This window comes from Hetaerina americana, unplaced genomic scaffold (assembly GCF_022747635.1).
Source record: "Hetaerina americana unplaced genomic scaffold, ioHetAmer1.1.p SCAF_3, whole genome shotgun sequence".
NCBI classification, from domain to species: Eukaryota; Metazoa; Arthropoda; class Insecta; order Odonata; family Calopterygidae; genus Hetaerina; species Hetaerina americana.
This window is the reverse complement of record NW_027286874.1, coordinates 67,219,300-67,242,516: the sequence shown is the minus strand read 5'-3', so window position 1 is coordinate 67,242,516 and position 23,217 is coordinate 67,219,300. Positions and strand designations below refer to the sequence as shown.

Genomic DNA, 23,217 nt, shown 5'->3' with positions numbered 1-23,217 from the left:
TTAACTCTGGACACTTCTCAGATTTTTGGTTATTTTGCAAAAATATTGAAACTAACAGTTTTGTATCTCGTTACCACATCTAACATTTCAACGTACTAACTCATACCAAATTCATGATCCATTTATAGAAGTAGACAACTATTTTATTCACCTGGCGAACTGATACTCCTGAGAAGTTTCCACAGTGAATTTAAATGTTAAAGAAGACTATTTAATGGAATTACCGGGATTGAAAGAGGAGAAATCGAGGACAGCCTTTCACTTTCATTGATATCAAAGTACAATGCATGAAGATATAATATTTTCTGGGCTGAATAAACATATCTTACGAGTCTAGTTTGCAAAAAAAATTTTCTTGCACTAACTTAAGATATTTTCTCTTTGTATATTCCAGGAGGACAGCAGTTTCCGCGACACAATGAAGGTCTCTCAGGAAGATGACGTAGTTTTGGTAGAAGTTGATAGTTCGGGATGCGACAACCTCGCATTCCTGGAGCAATTGGCAGCAAGTCATTCGATTAATCTGGACCAACCGCCCACCTATGCACAGATTCCGAGGCAAACCAATCACCTAAAACCAAAACAAACCTTATCTGAACCATCCGCTAATACTCATTACACATCATCGACCTACGAGAAAGGACATTTCACTTCCTCGAACGATGTAAAGACGAAGAACACGTCATACAGAAAAGATCTACTGGAAGAATCAATGGCAAATAAAAATGTCGAGCCGAAAAACTTATCCGTTATGGGATCCACTGAAGGAAAGAGCGACAAGGACTATGAAAATACGCTCACCGTTTGCATGAATAACACTGTCTCATTCGAAGGTGACAAGTCAGTTCCTTCTCCGGGGGTAACCACGCTCAGTTTCTCCCCGAAGGAGAAGTGGAGGATCTTGAAGAACGTGACCGTCGTCAGCGTAGCCTTTATGTTCCAGTTTACCGCTTTCCAGGGCACGGCAAATCTTCAGAGTTCCATCAACGCCAAAGACGGTCTCGGGACCGTATCCTTGTCGGCAATTTACGCGGCTCTGGTTGCTTCTTGCGTGTTGGTGCCGACTCTCCTCATCCGAAGATTGACTGTCAAGTGGACGTTGAGCCTCTCGATGCTATGCTACGCTCCATATATTGCGGCTCAGTTCTATCCTCAGTTCTTCACGCTGGTGCCCACAGCTGTGATTGTGGGTCTAGGGGCTGCTCCAATGTGGGCCTCGAAAGCAACTTATCTCACTCAGGTTGGAGGAGTTTATGCGAAATTGACAAACCAACCCGTGGACGCCATTGTGGTGAGGTTCTTCGGCTTCTTCTTCTTGGCCTGGCAGACGGCGGAACTTTGGGGAAACCTCATCTCTTCTGTGGGTAAGTTATGTGTGTTGAATATGACATGCAGAATGTGATTGTTTCTAAACTCGCGGAGAAAAGTTTTCCAAAGCTCGGCAGATAATTATCGTAGTAAAAATTCATTTCACGGATTTTTATTTCATCTATAAATTCTACCTTTATGGTGAAATTAATTATTACCGGCATCTCTTTGTTTTCAAACCTTCAGGATGTACTACTTATTTGTTGAATATTATTTAGTTTTCACAGGCCATCTCTTGAATTTTATTGCTGTTATTAACCGTAACATGAAATCTAGATTATTGATATCCTGTGCACCATAAATTTAAAGCAATAAGTATTTTAATGCTTTAAAATATAAACGATTGTTATATAAGTATTTTTAAATTTTAACAGTCTCTCCTACACTAAGTAAAATATAGGTAAATCATTCAAACAATTAATTAAAATAGAATATTGGGTCGCATTTATGGCTCTCCTGGGCTACATGCGTCGCGTGGGCTGGTCACCGATGTTCTAAAGTATATAGTATAGAGGCGAGCGAACGCCTTCGCTCGTTAAAATCTCCGTATCGAGGCAGTGAATGAGGTATGTCTGTCGTATATCAGTCTCTGGTTAGCGCTCTTCCTTGCCTTTCATATTCCTCTGTCACTGTATTAATAATCAATGAAGTCTTCAGCACATGTTCGTTGTCGTGAAAACCGGTGTGATGGATTGGTAATAGGCTATTGAAGAAGTCTTTTGGGATTTATGAGCGAGGGAGAAATTTAATCGTACTTTATCGGTTCAAGGTTGATGCAATTGTACTCTTTGATAACTGGTCATTGATTTCTGTTTGCGGTCTTCTATTGGTATGTTGCCATCAAGAAAAGCTAAGAAGCTCAGCATGTATCATTGGTTTTCAAGTCACTTTACTGCATACTACTCTTTTGGTCACGATTTTTCCAAAGTTAAAATGGAGATTTCGATTACGCGTGCTATTATGGTACATTGGTTTTTTCTTTGACAATTATATTTTAATTTAATTTTTTTGCTGTTTTTAGGCATAAATAGTGGCTTTCTTAAATATTTTAATTGTCCACTGCTAAGCCAAAAGTACTTTCAGTCATGCGAATAGGAAATAGATGGGTTCATCGGGCAGACTATAGGAGCGATTGCACGCAACTTAATCAGATGTGAGAGGAAGGACAAGATCCCAGCCTTCTACTTATATGAAAAACTAATTTATTCATACTGTAAAATTAGTAAAAATGATCTGAAAAGTTGGCAGGCATCTTATTTCTGTGAAAATATCTTAGTATTTTAAAAGAATCCCATTTTTTTGATCCAATTGATCATATAAAATAACAATGGAATATGGATGTCTTTGTAACAGTGAAAAAAAATAACCCAACAGCTTAGGAATGTAAAAATCGTGAAGCTATAAAGTCCACGTTGACAATTTATATTTTCCTTGAATTTTTACTTTCGCTTTGCTGAAGTGTTACATTTAATGAGCCGAGTTTTTCCGTGCGTAGAACCTGGTTGAAGAACTACCAATTGCGTAAAAAAACACTAATCGGATTAGAGTCAATCCCCTATCATTAATTAATTCATATTTATTCATTAGAGATTACTTTGCTAATTCTGAAAACCGATGATTCGACTTTATTTTATCATTAGTGTGCTAAACGTACAGTTAAAATTCGGTTTAATTAAGTAAAAATGAAACAGAATTTTTATCTAGTAAGAAAAACAATGTTTTTCATGCTGAACCATCTGTGCGTTTTTAAACGTCATGGCCAAGAAATATATAGTTTTCTCTGATTTTTTCAAATAATAAATATTTCTTACTGTATAATTTTGTGGGCGTTCACCACTAGTTGTGGTGCCGTAAAAAAATCGATGCAACTGATCCGAGTTTTAGCATGAATATCGTAGGTGTAAGTGCACGTTTACGCTTTGCATAAATGTGCTTATATTATCTGAAAAATTCCCTATCCACAGAAAATATCTGAAATATCACATTTTTAGATCGACCCTTGTAATGTGTATTCGTAGACAAGTAAGAAGAAATATTATTGATAATTCATTCAAGTTTTTTGAATGATTGTCGGTATTTAAAAAATATAATTTACATTTTTAAATTTTGATATACACTTTTAACATATCATTTACTTCGACAAGTTATTGCAAGAATTTAGAAAAACGTCTTTTAAGTAGACATTATTTCTTCCTATGTAAATTTATAGTAATGATAATGAAATGCTGTAATTACTTATTTTTAATATGGCCAACATTTTGCATTAAACTTAAAAAAAAATTTAAACTTCAAAGTTGGATGACATTTTTGTTTCTTCTTGAAAATAAAAATTCCAATGCATGTGTCTGAACTCAAACGGTTTAGTTAGTGAAAAATAATGAACGAACTGGAATGAAGTTAACTTTTGCCCATGATTAGTATAGATTTCGTCGTACAAAATTACTTTTGAAAATCAAGCCAATTTACTAATTTGTAGTGAAAATATATCCTTTCGGTCATTAAGGCATGGAAAACGAACGAAATAAAATAAATGCTCATACAATTTTAGCATTCCGATTTACATATTAGTGTCGAGCAATCATGAGGAGGAAGAAGTCGATAGGATATGCGATCAGTTAGGATATTTGATAGTGGTTGGGATTGGAATGCGACAGTAGGGAAAGGAAGAGACGGTGATGTGGGGGTTTTGGTACGAGGAATGACCGCGGGGAGAAAGCGATTGATTTCTGTAGGAGACTGAGGTTCACCAGCACCTGGTTTAGACACCACAAAAGGCATAGGTATATATGAATAATGCCAGGTGACTCAAAAATGTATCAGTTAGTTTATATTCCGGTTATGCACAGGTTTCGGTAGTGTGATCAATTCGCACAGCTTCCCAGGAGCGGATGCGGACTCTGACCACAATTTAGATGTTAAGAAGTGTAGCGTCCGTTTCAAAAAGACAAGGCAGGGGCAGCGGGTTAGGAAATGGAATGTAGAAGCATTAAATGGATTAACAAAGCATGAGCGAGGGAAAAGTGCTGCGTACTATCGAGGAAAAATGGGAATACTTCAAGAAAGGGATATCAAAAGCCGCAAAAGACACAATAGGACCCGTTAATGGGAAAAGGAAACCATGGATCACGGATGAGATGATAACAAGGATAGATGAGAAAGAATGTAAACACAGAGCTAGGCAGAAGGACGTACAATGAGTTAAATAATAAATTGAGACGGGCAACAAATAAAGCAAAAGAAGCATGGGGGAAGACGCGGTGCGAGGATATGGAAAATTTGCAGAGGAAGGGTGAAATTGGTGCGCTATGCAGCATGCAAGGTTAGATCGCTATCGGGAAGTAAAAAGGGAAGATCTGTACTAACAGTTAGAGATAATTATGAAAAACAAATTTGCTCTTTTCCTCAGATTTATTGTAACGTACAACGCATTTCAGTTCATTAAACCATCTTAAGGTACAAGAAGCAGGATTTTGTACCTGAAGATGGTTCAATGAACTGAAAAGCGTTGTACGTTACAATAAATCTATGGAAAAATGCAAATTTGTTTCTCATAATGACGAACTTTCACTACATCTCGCCTGAATCTGTTGAATATAGTTAGAGATAAGTCGGTTAAGACAATAGTTGGTCCAGGAAAGATCAAAGAGAGATCCAGAACAATAAGTTTGATTTCCCATGCAGCAAAAGTTTTTCTCAGGATCATCAACAAAAGAATGGAAAGTAAGGCAAATGATTACTTAGGGAATGATTAGTTTGGGTTTAGGAAGGGGAAAGGTACGCGTGATGCCATTGCAGTAATGATATTATTAATCGAGAGGAATATAGAACACAACCAGGAGGTATTTGCCTGTTTCGTAGGTTTCTAAAAAGCGTTTGATAGAGTGAATTGGGAAAAACTAATGAGTATTCTGCAGAAAATAGGAATAGATTAGAGGGAAAGGAGGCTAATCCGCAACCTGTACATGTCTCAGACTGCTCAGGTACGAGTGGGGAACGGAGAGTCCGGGTGGGCAGTGTAAGGAAGAGGTATAAGGCAGGGTTGCCCATTTTCACCGTTGCTGTTCAACGTATATAGTATGTGGAGGAAATGATTAAAGAGGCATTGTAAGAACTGGAGGTGGGAATGAAAGTGGGCGGGGAATTCGTAAAATCAGTTAGGTTCGCTGATGACCAAGCTCAAGTTTGTCAGTCAGCCAAGGGTTTGCAAGCATTGCTGGATGAATTGGAAATTCAGTGCGATAGATATGAAATGAGAATCAATTTAAATAAAACAAAAGTTACGCGATTTTCCAGAAATAAAAAGGCTAAGCTAAACATTAAAACAGGAGGGCAAAAACTAGAGCAGGTAGAACAGTTCACGTTTCTCGGAAGTGTTTTGGACCAAAACGGTGAAAGTAGTAGGGATGTAAGGAGAAGAATTGCGCTAGGCAAAGAGGCTTTCACAAGGAGGAGGGAGTTGATAACAGGGACGTTGAGTAATGATGTTGAGAAACGACTTGACAAAACTTTGATATGGAACATGGTTATGTTCGACGCGGAAACGTGGTCACTGAAGAAGGATGATAGAAGTAGATTGGAGGCTTTTGAAATGTGGGTGTGGAGAAGGATGGAAGGTGAAATGGACGGAAACGAAAGCAAATGTGGAAGTACTAGGCATGGTGGGGGAGGAGAGGGGTTTGTTTAGAGAAGTCATAAGGAGGCAGGAAAAATGGATGAAGGGCGTATTGATCTGCAGTGGGATGTTGAAGACCGTAATAGGGGGAGAATGTTAGCCAAACGAGGAAAAGGTATGAACAGGATAGGGGTGTTGGACGGGATGAAGGGAAGAAGGAAGTACGCAGAGATGAAGAGGGACCTGATGTAGAGTAGGTTGCTGGATTGCGTTTTGTTAGGAGCCACAAAATATTTATTTAGTAGCTGTGTCCATCCAAAACCTCAACCGGTAGATTACTTAATAATAATAATAATATTGTATTGGATTTCTCAAACGATGCGTCAAAGAGTTCGAGCCGAGGCGATGCTGAAATGACTACTTGGCTGAGTGACCATTAATCTACAGGTGTATCCTGTATCTCACCTCTCGATCTTCCCCTCTCGCCTTAAGAAATATAGCTTGGCCACGCCACGTCCATCGACCCTCACGTGGCCTTGCTCGATCCCTGCACTCCTTCATGCCTTCGCCTTCTATCACGGCCGCCATTTCATTTTCTTCATGTGAAGAATGTGAAGATTGAATGAAGACGCCAGAGTTATCGTTTTATGGGTGTCCTTCGCAATTAAAAATCGGCTAGCCTTTATAAAGGTCAAATTCAATCCTTCAGAAAGTAGCCTGACTACTACCGGTCAACGTTCATTGGGTGGATTATTTGAAACGCGGAACCAAATGAGCTTGCCGAGGTTAATAAAGAAAGTGAAAAAAATTTCGATGCATGTCAAATCATGCCCTTTTCTTATGAATCATTCGATGACATTACTTTCGGAAAGGATGAATCTTCAGTCTGCGATTTCAAAAAGGTTTGTAAGCACACAAGAGAAAGTTTTCGGAAAAATTAAATTGAAATATAAATTGAAAACAATTTTCTTGCATAATTTCCTCTTTATCGGCTCCAGTAGTATCATGATATTAATAAAATTTTAGGGTGTCCGATAAGTCACTAGATTTTGCAGTTTCACTGTAGGACATGATTTTTTTAAATCATGCCTACGATCGAGACTAAACAATGCCAAGCCTCACCGCCACCTAGTTTTTATTCCCAATGCACCTGATATTTTGAAATTATGTAATTATGCACCTTATGCGCATCATTGCAGTTTAAAATTTTAATGACGAATCACCTCGGGCATCAATTCGAAGGTTGGTTTGATACGCGAGAATAGAGCTCACCTAAACCTTAGCCCAACGGCGTGTGAAATTCACACACCAGTGTAAAAAGAGGGAATCCAGATCCTTACCCAGTGCCAACTATTGTTCTCTAACATAATCTGGCAACCGAAAATCACAGAGCTTGGGTGAAGCTGAGGGTTTCCAATGGAATCGAACGCGGAGCCCAGCGCTTTACCCACTGGACTACCTCGCCATCTAATTTATACCAAAGGTGTGTATTTTTCAGTAGTTAATATTGCATTGTTTTTCACTGAAGTTATAAGAATTCCGTAATTTATTCTCACATATTACAAATTAAGTCCTCTAAATATCTCCGAAATTATACATCGGCAATACCTATTGGAGATGAGACCCAAAAAAATCGATTAAGATAACGCGCGGGTACGTGCAACGTGATATCAAAACCGTTCAAGCAGAGGAGCTCTTTAGAAATTCCATTCAGAGCTGACGTATTTTCCATCCTTCATTTGATAGAAACACGCACCCCATTGGGTTTCTTGTCCTTCAGCTTTCTCGCCTTCATCGCAATCGAAAATAAAGGCGCATTTGTAAAATTTGCGAGGTCGGAAGGACGGAACCGTTTCTTTTTCAATTGACTCAGTTGGCGATTCTCGTCTCCTCGGCACTGTTTTCACCATCGTCCTCCACGCAACCTTCGCGAGTATTTCCCCCGCTACCAATTCGCTTCTCCGTCGCCGGGGCGTTACTGGGTAGGTACTAGTGCGATTTATGGGTTTTCGCCCCGGGTCACGGTTATTCCAGAGCCGATACCCTTTATCTTACGTTCTCTTCCCCATCCCCTCCCGCCTCATCCCTCTTCTCGCCCCGCGTTGGCTGACGCCGCGGCCGCCAGAACTCTACCGTCGGTATATTCCGCGGCGCGGTCAAGGGCCAGCCTACGACAGTGTCCAACGCAGCCTTCTGATCCTATTATTACATACGACGGATTCCCTCGGTGAGGGAAATTAGAGGAATGAAAGAAAAGAAATGAAGGAGGAGTGATATTTCTTTCCTAGTTACATTTTTCATTTTCGAAAGATGGAGGTGATCTCAAGTGGAATCGGAATTTAAGTGAGGATGAAGAGATTTCCTTCATTCAAATGCCGGTATAAGAAAATAGTTTAATGTTGTTGTGGCTTGAAGTGATCGGTTCTTTTCCAATTTTACACTGTGCCCACTAATAATGGCGGCAATACCATTTATAGCTCTGCCTCTATTTCAGAAGTGACGGTACCGTTGGCTTGGTGGGATAACAATCAGCGTCGAGCTTGTTGATTCATGTAATTAGAGGGGCGTGTAAGTTTTAATGATAAGCGCGCCTAGAACCCGAAACCTTAACTTTGGCATCCTCTTTGTCTTTCGATTATGATTTTTAACTCAATAAATAACTACCAAGGAGTAAGAAACAAAAAAGGATGCAACAGGAATAATTGAAGTTTGGTTTTTGACGGCGATTCACGAGGGGAAATACGCTAATTTTTTCATGTTTATTTTAGTAATTTGCAGAAGTAGTACACTTGAATTAGTGGTGTCGCATTGTGCCAGTTGCGTCATGCTGTTCGCGCCTTGTCATTTAGAAGAATATATTTATGCCATTGTAAAGACTACTCTTAATTCTCCAACCCACCCTAGATTAAAGTAAAGCTGTGACTTTTGTCCTTAATCCATATAATGATATTTAGCAACGTAAAGCTCTATCAATCAAGGAGGTTTTTCGGAGAGGAAATATAATACCACCCTCATATAAAACCTAATCCCCTGAATACAAATTTATCTACAGGAATTTTAAGTTATCATTTTTTTAATTGTCATGTAGTTATTTTTTTGCATCATTTATTCGCCATTACAAGGCCAATGTAAAGAAAAATTTGTGTTTTTTCATATGTATATATTCCATTCAGCCACAGGTTAATAACGTTGACTGTTGAGACAATGCCCCATCACTTAGAAGTGATAGCAACAAATTTACCTTTTTCACTAATAAAGCTGAGTTCCGATGCATCAGAAGTATCAGTGGGTAAGATCGAGACTAAAACGTTCGTTTTTCTCTAATAAATGCATTCCTTTTTTGTCAAACAAAGTATTATATAATTTAATATTCACCTTACCTTTATTATGACGGAAGAGCTCTGAATCTCATAAACTTTCTTACCCACACGTTTCCTCAAAGATCTTTCGCAGATCGGGTTGAAGGGCTTGCCGGCGTTTGGTGCGGTACTACTGCTCAAAGTACCTAATGATTTTATTCTCCATACCACATGCTTTTTTTAGTGAATATGAGGATGTCCCTCTACTGCTCAACCGTGGGAGCCGAAACTTCATATACGGACCTATGGTTAAGTAAGGTCTATGGTTTTATCTACATAGTGGTTTTCTTATCAGTGTGTCTTGGTGATCCAAGTGATGTCTTTGAATAGCCTTGGCAAATCCTTGTCTTCTCATTTCTGGTACTATAGTAGGACGAATCAGGCAAATAAATATGCTGTCAGCCAATATGCCTAATTTTACTTGCTCTAAGGATTTTTGTCTTTTCCCCTTCTCGCCTCCTGAAACTGTAGTTCGGATTCATATTTATGGAGGAGAATATGAAGTCCTAAATTTTCATTTTGTGGAACGCATCCAAAGAGCTTTTAATATAAAAACACATTCCATACTTGTTGTGTAGATGGACTTGAATTGTTTTATGGGACGAGAATGCAAACTATTTCGATTTCTAAGCGTTACTTTGAGAATGTTGTGATTTTTCTAAACATTTCGTTCCAGTTCTTTCTTCCGGAGGGCATGGTGGCGGTGGTGACCTGCGTAGCGTTACCACGAACCAGACGCCGGATACTCTTCACCTCTGCGGGGCCAACTTCTGCGTCTCGGCTGCCACCGAGTCCAACGACAACCTAGAACGACCACCCGACTCGGAGATATTCGAAATTAGCGCCATCTACCTGACATGCGTCGTGATTGCAGTGGCGATTATTGCCATCTTCCTCGATCCACTCTCCAGGTACACCATGCCAATATTCCCCGTTTAATAATTTTGGAGTTGATTTCCTTAGAATTTCCGGAAACAGTTATTGCGATAGAATCTTAGGGCCGTGATTTATAGTTGTCTCCGAAGGTTTGGGAGACTTTAACGGGTCTCCTACGTCAACACTTCCCATGATTTTCCCAAAAGAATCTTAACGCTGGGATATAACATGGGAGTTTTTGTTGCGGAAGACCCCTGAGGATCACCTGGGGCGGGTTGCGACTATAAATACGGGCTTTGGTTACGTATTTGTAACGTTATTCTTAGTGATATTTCTTTTTGCACCTGCATTGAACAACTAGTTACGGATGAAATACTGTGGACATATGAGGTTCATTAAATGCCTGTTGAGTTTTAATTTCCTCCACCCTCATGAGCGCATTAATCTTCGTGTTGTGTAAGAGATATTAAGATTGGGAAGCTTTTTTTCTCTTGTCTATTGCAATAATTCAAGGGGTTCGCATTTCTGCACTTTACTTTTGCAATGCGTGCCATTTTTACTTAGTACGTATGGACCCATTATTAGGATGGCAGAGCGGTAATAGGGATAATCTTACTTGAGACACAATAAATCTGTCTAAATTGAGAGTCTCTATGGTGGTAAGTCTTCCCGATAAACATTTTTGAAAAGAGTGTCGGTAATTTAATGCGGGATGAATGTAAACATGATTCATAGTTGTCTCCGAAGGTTTGGGAGACTGTAAAGGGTCTCTTACGTCAACATTTCCCATGATTTTTCCAAAAAACTCTCAATGTCACGCGAAACGATCGGGTCTTGATGGTCCCCCTATTTTTAAACATCTCCGCCGATCGCCTTCAGTTGTCAGGCGTCCGTTCCGCGCGAGTGAATTGCCGGGAGATAATTGATTCCCCAAGCACGCCGGCAGTAAAAAAAAGAGAAGACTAAGGAAATACGAACAAATTCGTCCATCTCGCGGTCGAAATGAGTCTGGAATCAAATTGAGGTCAAGAGCTAAAAGTTAGATAGCCAACATAATCCGGGGGAAGCTATCGGGCGATTCCGAGAACGATGAAATGGCCCTTAAAAGAGTCCGGGATGGTTTTTAGGTGAGTACTTATGCATGGCAACGAGTGATGGGGAGAGAGTTTTCGCGGGAAGGGAGGGAAGAAGAGGAGGGTATCTTGGGTGGGGGGTTGTGGGAAAGGAGAAGAAATGGCTCGTGCGCGAGATCCTCGGTTAGAACTAGTTAAGCAGAGTGGGATACGTTTCCGCGTGCTCACGTGGTAATCTTGTGTCCTAGACCCAGGAGTACTCTCCGAGAATGGGCGTCGAGGTCAGGTCTAGCGAGGGGATAAAGAGGGAAAAAGTCACGCGTTTGACAGCACGCACGCGGCACGCCTTCTCTTGCCGTGCGACCGCACCCCTGCGCACAGGAGGTGACAAGGCGATACGAGCCATGGCTCTCACGTCCTCGCCTAATATCCTCATTTCTTATCATCGCCGCCGCCTTTCGGATAGCCCTCGGACCGATCTGGGATTTACGGGGCTGTTTTCAACGCTCTTGAAGGTATGGGCCACCCGTTCTTAAGTCGATTGAAAGAAACCTCGCCCATGCAGAGCCATACTGAAAGGCGAGGGCGCTTCTGGAACGATACGGCGTGCTCATACGTAGCCTCAGTGGCCGAGAACCTGATTGAATGGAGTTAGCCGTAGATCGCGGGCGAGCGATAAGCTCGGAGCGTATGATATATTTTTTTTAAAGCGATGACACATCAGTTGTATTCGAATTGAAACGAGATGGGTGATAAGCGGAATGCACAAGTCATGTGAATAATAATTTAATTCGCATATTCTTTCTTGCGGTCCGTGGGCGCCAATGCTAGTTGCAGGTTTTAAGACAGTCGGTATATGGAAATTTATATGCATCTTCGTTGACGATCAATTTTATTTATGAAGATATTTAGATAGGGGAGAAATTATGAATGATTTTGCGCCAGAAGTACGATGGGCGCTGCATCAGCTCTCAAATTTTAGTTATACTTATAGTTATTCCGCGTAAAAGGAATTTATAATTGCAGAAAATATTTTTCATCCAACAGTTATTAGACAAGGAAAAGAGAACTTGCATTATTTTAACTTGGAAAACGCATTTACCTATTACTTACGGCTGGAATACACTACTTGGATGAAAGTCTAACGCTGAATGGGGCAAACATTGAATAGTTTTTGGATAACGGAAAGATTTTATCATCTTATTCGTTGAGGTTGGTCAGCTGAAGATAGGAGATGTAAAAATATGGCAGTATATATTAACGAAAATATCATTGGATTGTCTTCGATAAAACCGGTTATCACTGTCGAATCCAGTTATCTCCGATATTATCTCTTTCTCCTTTGAACTAGTGTTAACTGGTAGTGAATTTTGATCTGTATTGTGTAACGCTTTCATTTTGCCAGAGCTTCCCATTACAACGGTCCACTTGAGTAAATAAACTGATTAGATATAATTGAAAGACTATGTTTTTTAAAGTAAAGAAGTGGGAGGGTTCTAAATAATCCATGTTTGTATAGAAGTGTGTGTAAACACCAAAAGGAATATTTCCATCACAACAGGAAGAAATGATGAGGGTTAAAAAAAGAGGAAATGAAATGAAAACTGTCAATAAAAATATGGTGTTGTAAGGGTGCATAATGGTGGTATCCACTAATCTATTTATCAACGCACGTACAGATTAAATAATTCAATAAAACTCACCTGGCGAATTAACTAAACTCATTGGCTAAGCACCAGGCACATGTGGGCAAGAGGTAACCAAAGACCATTTACCATAATAGTTAAGGAATATTTAATTACTATGATCATTCGCATGGTCAACCATTGAGAATTTTCTTCTAATACGACAAGTTGTAGATTTGTGGCATTACAATCCGATTATCCGTATCTTTTTCGGTAGAAAATGTTCGAAAGAGGTTTTCTTGCCAACTCTTGTATACGCTGCTATTTTAAATGCATGCTGTCACACGCCGCTAATTAAATTTTATAAATTATATGCTTGTTGCAAATGTATGATGAAAAATCATGACTATATTTTAATTTAATCAAATCATTCAATTTTGTGATTGTCACACAAAATCCTCAAAATGATGTTGGCCAAGATATTTGAATTTAATTTCCGAAGTAACTACGGGAGATGCCGCAACAGTAACTTTTAACGGAGTCATCCGCTAATGTGCATTTCAATGCAACAATTTCAGAGTGTTAAAACCATTCGCCTTGACTGGGATACGAACCCAGATCCCTCAATATCCGGTGGAGTGCTTTAGCCTAAAGGACACGACCGGATATGGAGGGATCTGGGTTCGAATCCCAGTCAAGGCGAAAGATTTTTACTCTCTGAAATTGTTGCATTGAATTTTAATTTGTTTTTGATTTTAACATAATTTTAATTTATTCGAAGAAAAATTAAAACGGATCAATAAAAATTATGATAAATGAATATTTTAAAATTGTGGAATAGGAATACTCAACTTCCACGCAATAAGGCGTAAAACAGTCGAGTTTATTAATTTGATCAAACTTCCTAAAAATGGATATCTTATTTAGTAATACCACTTTTTCGAACGCTTTTAAGGTTGCTCCATAACTCAGTTTGCTTCATGTATAATAATTTTATTTCTTGATACTTGATTGGAAAGTGTTACGTCAATTCCGTAGGTACGGCGAGAAACAACGGAGCAAAGACCCAGCTGGAGAAATGACGGGGCTACAACTGATGGCAGCCACGGCCTTTCAACTCAAGAATCCGTATCAAATGCTGCTAATTCCTATTACTGTGTGGATTGGAATGGAACAGGCCTTCATCGGAGCTGATTTCACGCAGGTAAAATAATAATAATCAACCTTTGTGGGATGATCTCGCCTTTCTGACCAAGGTGTCTGCTAGTTGCATGATAGTTTAATAGTTGATACCCTCTGTTTGGTGTAACCGTATCAGATGCATCTATGTTGTGTAAGAATTACACTTGCTGCTTTTCATTTGATACCGGTGAAAAGTGTAGTGAACGTTTAAACAAGGGAATACGTATGGAGCTAGAAATATGTGTGTTGACGAGAATAATTGAGACTGCTGCATGGTGATTTGTTTTAATGTGCTTCCATGAATAATGTCATTAAAATACTCATAATTGCAAAACAATTTTGGTACTCGATCTGTAAAGTTTTGCTAATTTGACGTAAATACAAATTATAGTTACTCTGGTGATGGGTTGCGTTTTCGCCATGAGCATGGCTATTTTTGTGGGGAATACTTATCAACTCTGATTTAAAGCTCCCCTTCTCCCAGTTGGGCCAAAACGAAAGGCATTATGGAGTATACTTTTGTTGAAAAAATGTCGTACCATGGCGAAGTGAAGTCAAAAATCTATTCTTTTCGGGGAAAACAGTCGATGTTTATAGTTAGAATTTATTTGGAATAACGGTCCACATGACGCTTAACTACATACATGTGTAGGAGTTTCGATTTTCTTTCTCGGTATATCGTCTAGATTTGATTTTTGCCTGCGAGCCATTCACGGTGCGGGGCGTCAGGAATAATTTGAGAGATCGTAAACTTCAAGTGTGGTACTGGCGGAAAACCTGAGCGCGGGAGTGACTTAGAAAATCGGGATTATGTCGGGTAAGATGAACACACTCCGAATTTAATATCTGAGCGATTTGCAAAGCATACGGGAGTGCCTCGCTATCAGTCATCCCGTCGTTTCGTGCTATGCAAACGGTCGTGTTTTCGTCCGAGAAATGGTCGTAATCTGTTTCTCTCTCTCGCTCCCTCAACCTTAGTAGAATAAACAATCATGGCGCCATTACTAAGCTTGGAATATAATAATTCACTGATGGGTGACAAAATATATTCGGTGCCCTCGTCGGCTGAAAAATTGGTAAATTATGCGGTGATTCTTTGCGAAAACTGCCCAACCCGCCGAACGAGGTCCCACCTCGGGACTCTGCGTCGAGACTGCACAGAGGGAGACCGAGGAAATGGGCTGAATATTTTTGCTGTTGCAAATTGAAAGCTTTTCGTAACATGTCACAAAACAGTTACCACTTCCTTTTCAATCAAATCACATTGCATTTACCCTTCTTTTCTACCTACGCTCGGACGTTTTGAGCTTTGTAGTCAGCTTCGTTTTGAAGATGTCATTGAGAAGAAATATTCCTTAAACGTCACGTTTCCTTCGCAAAACAAATGATTTCTTTTAACTACGGGTAACTATCAGCTCTTGATTCACCAATGGTGCGGCGATTAATGGATGGAAATTTTCTTGCATCGGGGATGTGATATCCAAGTCAAGATCTCCAAACCTTTCTGTTTTTTGAGTGGATTATTATGAATAGCCACTGATCTTACTTAATGGAAAATTTGCCTTTCATTAGTTATTAATTAGGAGAGTATATGTTTGATCTAGTGACAACCATACCAAGTTTTCAATTTTATTATTTGTGCCCGGGAAGGCAAACTTTCTCTGCGCATCTGACAAAAATCTTGGATATATTGTATAAATTAATTAGAGAGAATATATTTTTGCTTTAATAATGGATTACGGCTGTTTAAGTTGTTTAATACGGCTCCGATAGACTCGATACAACCGTTCGAACGATCTCTTCGCACGAATGTGTTCTACACGGGCACGAACTAAAGTGAAACTTGAATTTAGTGTGAATTTTATGGAGATGTGTCAAACTTTTATGTCCGAAAAGCGAATTTCCAACGAAATAAATATAAAATCATTGATGAAAACGGGAAAGTTTCAGAGAAAGTCAGACGGTCTCACTTCACGAGAGTACTACATTCGAGTTTAAATGCAAAATTTTTGAATTTGTATTTGGCCATACGGAATATCAAAATGCATACATGAATAGAATAAAATTAAACTCAAAAGAGACGAGGAAACTGAAAGAGTCCCTCATTCAAGTGCTACGTACCGAGAATGCCCCGGGTGTCTTAGAATGTGGGTCACCGATAACTCTCAAGACTTGATTTCATTCGGCACCCTTCAATCACACCAACGGACCTCGAACCCCCAGGACTAGGCGGAGTATATTGCGTGAGGACTGAGCGACGGTTGCATGTTTCTCATCTCTGCAATTCCCCTTCAAGAACATGATAAGCTCGTGTTCCCCAACTCTTATAAAATATTTACCCTGTGGCGAGGACATTATGAGGGCTTTGGGGGATATATTCTGAAGGTTTTAGAGGGTTGGAAAATAAGTATCAGACGCGAGAACTCAGAGAGTGAAAGCCTTGAAAAATACCGGCTAAATCGAGTCGGGAGATTGTGAGAACTATGCATTCAAAACATTTTCTAATTTATTGAGAGTAGTTAATTATTTACTTTTATAATATATCATTTTATAAATTATTTTGAATCATTTTACATGATTAGTATTTTAAAATATTCAGTGATTATAATTTTTTAAATAATAACAATGAGTTAAAAATATTTTGTGAGATAAAAACGAATATGCCAAGTTGAATGGATTTATTACTTTAAAACCCATATATTTGTAAGTGTCCTTTGTGATAATTTTTCCAATTTAATATAAAATCATCTAAATCCGACCTTCGCCACTGTTTTGATGTTCCTCTCTACTTTTTAAATTATAAATAATTTCCCTTGACAATGATAATTGTTTATGAGCATCATTTATCAACTGCACTAAAAGAGTACTAAACAATAATATAAGGAATTAACGAAACGTAAAATGATTTAGATGAGGACGTCCTGCAAGCAATATTTATTTACAAAATGCTGAAATATGTATAATAATTTAAAGACAATTTCGAATGGTATACCTGAATCCCGCGAGCTGAATAGCCTTTTGGCTTGCTAAATTTACTCCTTATAGAATGTCGGGAGACGAATTAATTACAGTTTGAAGTGTTTTCAAAGCTGTGCAGGCTGATAAGGGTTGCAAATGTCTCTAGTAAAAAGGAAATGAAAACCCTCTGATAGAGTGAGGTAAGTTTAATTTGTGAACTACAAACCGTCCGCAGTGATGCCATCCCTAAAACACAAATCTACATTTTGGACTTTATTTCCCGAATCCCACACAAAATGCGATACCCTCCCCCCCCCCGGATTTTCAACAGTTATCGAAGAGTAGAAGAAAGCAACCCAAATTCGCATGATAATATTTTAATTTTTTTCCGCATTAGGCGTACGTATCCTGTGCGTTGGGCATCCCTCAAGTGGGCTACGTCATGATGTGCTTCGGCGTCGTGAACGCCATCTGCTCGGTGCTCTTCGGCTCGGCGATGAAATTCGTGGGGCGCAGTCCTCTGATGGGCCTGGGTGCTATGGCCCACGCCTCCCTCTTGGCCGTGCTGTTCCTGTGGCGACCGCACCCGGACGCGCCCTACGTCTTCTTCGCCATTTCGGGACTCTGGGGTATCGGAGACGCCGTGTGGCAGACGCAGGTCAACGGTGAGTGCACACGAGCGAAGGGAAATATTTCTGTTCAAGACAATGACGATATTCACTTTGGAAAAAAAACTTAGTTTGTCCCGCATTATGAGACCGCAACACGACGCGTCTCAGTATACAATAGCATAATCGTGAGATGTGACGGAAAATGATGATAATATGCTCATGATTATGCCATAGTGTAATGGGATTGAGTGTTGTACTCACATGATAAAATTGTTAATAATACCGAGGTCGTTTCCACTAAGAATATCCTAAATTTCCAAGAAGTAACGCCTAAATTTGTTAGTTTTATCAGATTCGATTGTTTCTCGTTGCCTGTATTTACTTTTTTTACTCCGGCGGTCATTGAGTTATTTAATTCACGGAGTATGCTCTCGAGATAACTATTGGAATATTTTAGCCTTAAACATGGTGGTAAATGTTTTCAGTATGTCATAGGCTAAGGAAAAGGTTCACATTGATAGCACCCCGGAGAGCAAAAATGGAAACTGTTTGGTAACCAAATTGGCCACCTCTTGGAATAGATTGAATCTAGGTACTTCGGTCAACCTAATGTTTTTATGTATTGTAAGTATGATAAAAGAGAATTAAGTCTATGACCGTGAAGCCTATTTTATCCGTCATCTTCCTAAAAGCTAACAAACCCTTAATTCACCCAGAGAAAGTCTTGTGAGCTATTATGCAGACGGGGTGCGCTTATTCAGGATAATGGGACGTAAAACATGTTTCACGTACCCATCACCATTTGATGTCTCCGGTGCATTTTGTATAGCTTCTAATGCCCACTTTAGAACTCAAATATATGTATACACTATTTATCGAATCGGTCCCTAGAATTTAAGTAGAAACCATATCTTGTGAAGCACCAGATGCTTCAAACTGTACTAATTGGATGCAAAAAACATTTAGGTGAAATATAGTGATCACTAATTCAGTGAATCCTGATATGATACCGGTCCATGTGCCAAGAGCTTTTCACATGATCAAAAAATTCACACCGCGTCACTCAATAGCACAGATCGCCCACTTTTCTTTCTTAGGGAGTGTTTTTCAGGCCATACAGATTCGCATTTCTCTATTTTTTTCCTATTAAATGTGCGTTAATGGGTGAGTAATTATGGAGAATTAGTTGTAAACCAGTCAATTTTACTGATGCGTTGTCCAACACATTGCATTATATCAGCGTACCCTAACTTACATAGGTGCGTCGTTCCAAAAAGGGACGAATTACGATATTAAATGGCTTTTACTGAACTTTAATAAACTGTTCTCGTACGCTGGTCAATACCCTTAGACCCTATTATTCAGGTTGGTTTGAATTTCAGTCGTAGCCCTAGAAGCTTTGTATTAAATCTGAATACCATTTCTAATCTCTAGGTATTGACTTATAAAACTGGGAAATGAAGATTGGAGTCGATGAACTTAACTCTTTTGAAAAATCGTTACCGATTGATAAATTAGCCTCTCTCAGGTTTTACATGGTGGAATTCCGTCATGATAAAGGACAAATAAACGACAATTCCACAATAATATTCAACAAAACACGATGGTGGTTTCACTGATAGGCATCATCATTAGGTGACCTTGCATGCTAACAGAAGACATTGGGGAAATATCCATTTCTTCAGGCTTCCCGCTCAGTCTGCTTCTAACGTATACATGGACATTATTTTTGGATTTTTAAACCTCATGATGATGATGAATACAATGGCGGATTAATGTTCTGTTATTATGAGTTTGCTGTTTCTTCTTCCTCTATTGTCATGGACATTACGAGAGCGGATCATAAGGTTTTAATTATTACTAAAAAATAATCTAGATAGAAAATTAATTTTTATTTGTTACTCTTACTACTTCTCTACATTCTCACCATCACCAGCAGAGTTATACATATCTCCTAACGATTCTTAAACATTCGAAATTCGCCATTGTAGAACTCAGTAGATTGTGCCAAAGATCATTTTTCTTCCACCTCTTGAATGACGTCATTTGTGTCGTCAAATCTCCAACCCCGCAATGGTTTTTGGCTATTGGTAATACGAAAGTCGCTTGCGGAGAGATTGAGAGAATAAGGCGGGTGTCGCAAAATTTCAAAGCCAGATCGCTTTGATTGTCGGTCGCGCTTGCAAGTCGCGAGATTGAAAGGGTTTGCTTTTGAAAAGGAATCAGTACTCGTGGAACCCGGCGTGCTGATACCTTTGACATGTACAGTTCTTCGTGAATAATTTTCCGCATACTTAAGTAACTAAGATCTGTATCATTCATGATATTTTGGGTGGTACCTCTTCGGTCTAATAGGATTAAGTCCTTCACTTTCTTCACTGTGGCAGCATCATCCGTGAGTGGTGGTCTTCCATTTCTTGGATCGTCTATGAAGGATGTGTAGCCAGTTTGTAAATTCTTTTTCCACCTCATAGTTGCGGTATATGACGGATTGTCGTTTCCACAAACAGCCATCATTTCGTTGCGGATTGGGCGGACACTGTAACCTTTCAAATGTAGGAATTGAATGAATCTGCGAGCCTTTATCTTCTCCATACTGCCAGTTATTTCAGTCTACGGCTACCTGAAGCGAAACAAATCAAAAATAATATCTGTAATTTACAAAATTATGCACATAAGGATTAATCAGTATGTGCAATAAATTTTATCCAGATATTTCGATTATTTCTTAGTAATATTCACTTAAAAAATGATACCCCCACGTATTTTACTCATCGGCTGGCTGGTGTACCTATTGAGTTTTCCTTAGCACTTATTCCTTTTTAAAATAGTCGCCGAAATGTCCATTTTATTGATTTCTCACAATCCAAAACCACTTATAGTAAATCTAATCAAAGCGTCAAAGTTATTTGTCCCGAATGCTAAGCATTTGCGTGGGAAGTACGTCAAGAGGGATATAAAAGCTTACACCCGAATAAAATTGGTGAGGCACCTTGATCATAAGATACCGTGATAATTTATTTTGATTTATTAAGAGAGTGAGCTGACAGCTATTTATTAACACGATAAAATGAGTATCAAATTGGTCCTTGCGTTATAACTCTCTCGTATATTGTGACACTGCTTCTGAGAAACCGGTTTTCGCCCATCCACTTCTGACGCCCGGCATTCTATTAGACGACGTGCCCACTGACTGTGAGCGTTCATGTCTCTCTTGTTACAATAATCAAATTACATCATAATGAGGACTTAATGGGCGTCCTGATTATGTGGATGTGTTCATCAGTTATCCGTGACATTTCAGATTTTTATCATTCCCTTGTTTGCTTCTTTATATTTTAATCAAAAAGGCATATACCTTTCCTCTGAAAAATGAAACACCACATTCGGGATACCCATGATAACGGTGTTACACTCTTTATTGTAATGAATTGTAATCATAGACTGGAGCAAATCTTACCAATGCGTCTCCATTATTATAGGCGAAGAGAGAAAAGTACCATGTTGGAAAAATTGTTGTTTTATTGAACCTCTCAAATTAAATTAACTTAGAACAGATATGGAGCCGGATTACCTAAAAATCTAGAACGCCGCGAAGTGATAACTGCGGACGCTATCAGTACCTCTATTGTTAATTTTAAATAAATATTCAGCAGGTGACTTTAGAACAACTCTTTTCTTATTATGCAACCGTACGTTTTTCCGAGGGACAATACCGCGCATTTCTGAATTGGTTGGGACAATGACGTAACTCATTAAAAAATAATATTTTCCTTTCTCACAAAGTATTTTATAATTTACAGCTTAAATTGAAATCTTAGAATCCTGCATGATTTGCATCAGGTTTTACCTCGGTTAGAAAAAAGTCGGTTTTCACAAAGCGAAAATATTCTTATTCATTAAGTTATTTATTTTAAGCAGTTACATATCCAGGGAGGATTTGAAGGTACATATGTATATGTTCTGTTGATCCCAATGAACCCTAAATTTTCACTGTGGTATTCATGAATATATGAGCAAAAATATTTTTTTGAAACATATCGTATTGGAAATGGACAGGGTTCGCTGGGATCGTTCAAAATGCTAAAAATACAAACATCCAAGCTGACAAAATTAAATCCTGGATGCGTCACTGTGTTCAGGAGTATATGTTTTACTAATTATTATTGGTTTACGTTGCAGTGGAAAAAGTACATCTTCAGCTATGATTTCGATGAAATTCTCTCATTTTCTGTGGAAATCTTTTAGAGGTAACACGGAATAACCATTCTAAGTGGGTGTTACAGAGGACAAAATAAGCCTATTGTTTCCTTAGCCTTCGAAAATAATTGTGGTGGTTCTCGGGCTGTATGTTGGTCTGATTTGCCCATCCTCGCGTGCTTTTCGTCGTATTTTTCTCAATATTATTTCTCCCAACCCTAAAACGACAGGACTTTACGGGACCCTCTTCAGGCGGAACAAGGAGGCCGCCTTCAGCAACTTCCGCCTGTGGGAATCCGCAGGGTTCGTCGTCGCCTACGCATACTCCACTCACCTCTGCGCCCGGATGAAGCTCTACGTGATGATGGTCGTCCTCAGTCTGGGCATCGCGGGCTACGTGGCCGTCGAGGCCCTGCACCGGCGGCGGCTAAGGAGGCGAGCCCTGAAGGAGGCGCTGACAGCCGCCCTGAACGCTTCCGCCGCGGCCGTCAGAGGCGGACTCGAGGAGGACAAAGAGATCAAGGCCGCCAGGACTCTGGCCGCCGCCGCTGCGGAGGCGGCGGGGGCGACAGGGGAGGCGGTGGTGCCCGAGTGGGAGAACGACGACCTCGACGATGACCTAATCGTCACCCATCTTTGAGCGCGAATGAGGAGTGACGGGACTCGTCCCCGGTGAAAAAAGAGGGAACAGTTTTCATCATCATATCACCGACCATTATTTTATTTATCGTCATATTTCGCCTCATTTCGATAGACTAGATTATTTATTCGTTCGCAGTGGAAATCAAACGTTCGCGCTTCGGACGGCTTGATCTCGCGATTTCAAGTGACAACGAACAGAGTTCGAACGGGGATTCGGGGCATTAATTTATTATACATAAAAAATCTCACCGTTCTCTCTATCGTCCAACCGGAGAAAATTCACCAAGATCTCTGTACTTTGTTGTTTCCGCTGCGAAAGTGGCCATATTTCAGAACAATGGAACGATTTTTATGAGGTTAAACAACAGTTATGCAAATTCATTTAAGCGTCTTTGTTCGCGTGAAGATTACGCGATCTTACTCAAAGGTCCATCGATGAAGTTTACCTAGCAATGTATACAATGGCACGTTGGAGTTAAAAAAGTCAGTGCAATAGGACTGAAGAGATAATTTCACACCCAAGTGAACGATGAGCATCAAAGGACAATATTACAGTTGATTTTAGCCAAGAATAACCCTTTTGACACAAATTTCCTTGAATGAATTTTCTACCAATTCAAGGTACCGGCTCAGTTACTTCTCTAACGTGATTGCAACGTTGGATGTCCTTTCAAGGGAAATCTAAGGTGCTGCAGTGTCTTCCATGGAGTA

General features: G+C 39.5%; 1 protein-coding gene across 1 annotated transcript; it reads left to right on the top strand.

Moving 5' to 3' along the window:
- Nucleotides 1–418: 418 nt before the first annotated feature.
- LOC139690422 (UNC93-like protein) lies at nucleotides 419–22,504 on the top strand. Its single transcript, XM_071587872.1, has 5 exons — nucleotides 419–1,364; nucleotides 10,016–10,250; nucleotides 13,952–14,117; nucleotides 17,451–17,718; nucleotides 22,095–22,504. The coding sequence occupies exons 1-5, from the start codon at nucleotides 419–421 to the stop codon at nucleotides 22,502–22,504; spliced, it is 2,025 nt and encodes a 674-aa protein (XP_071443973.1).
- Nucleotides 22,505–23,217: the final 713 nt, after the last annotated feature.

Coding starts and splice junctions, on each gene's coding strand:
- LOC139690422 (XM_071587872.1), top strand. CDS start 419: ATGAAGGTCTCTCAGGAAGATGACGTAGTTTTGGTAGAAGTTGATAGT. Junction 1,365..10,015: donor AAACCTCATCTCTTCTGTGG/GTAAGTTATGTG, acceptor ATTTCGTTCCAG/TTCTTTCTTCCGGAGGGCAT. Junction 10,251..13,951: donor TTCCTCGATCCACTCTCCAG/GTACACCATGCC, acceptor TCAATTCCGTAG/GTACGGCGAGAAACAACGGA.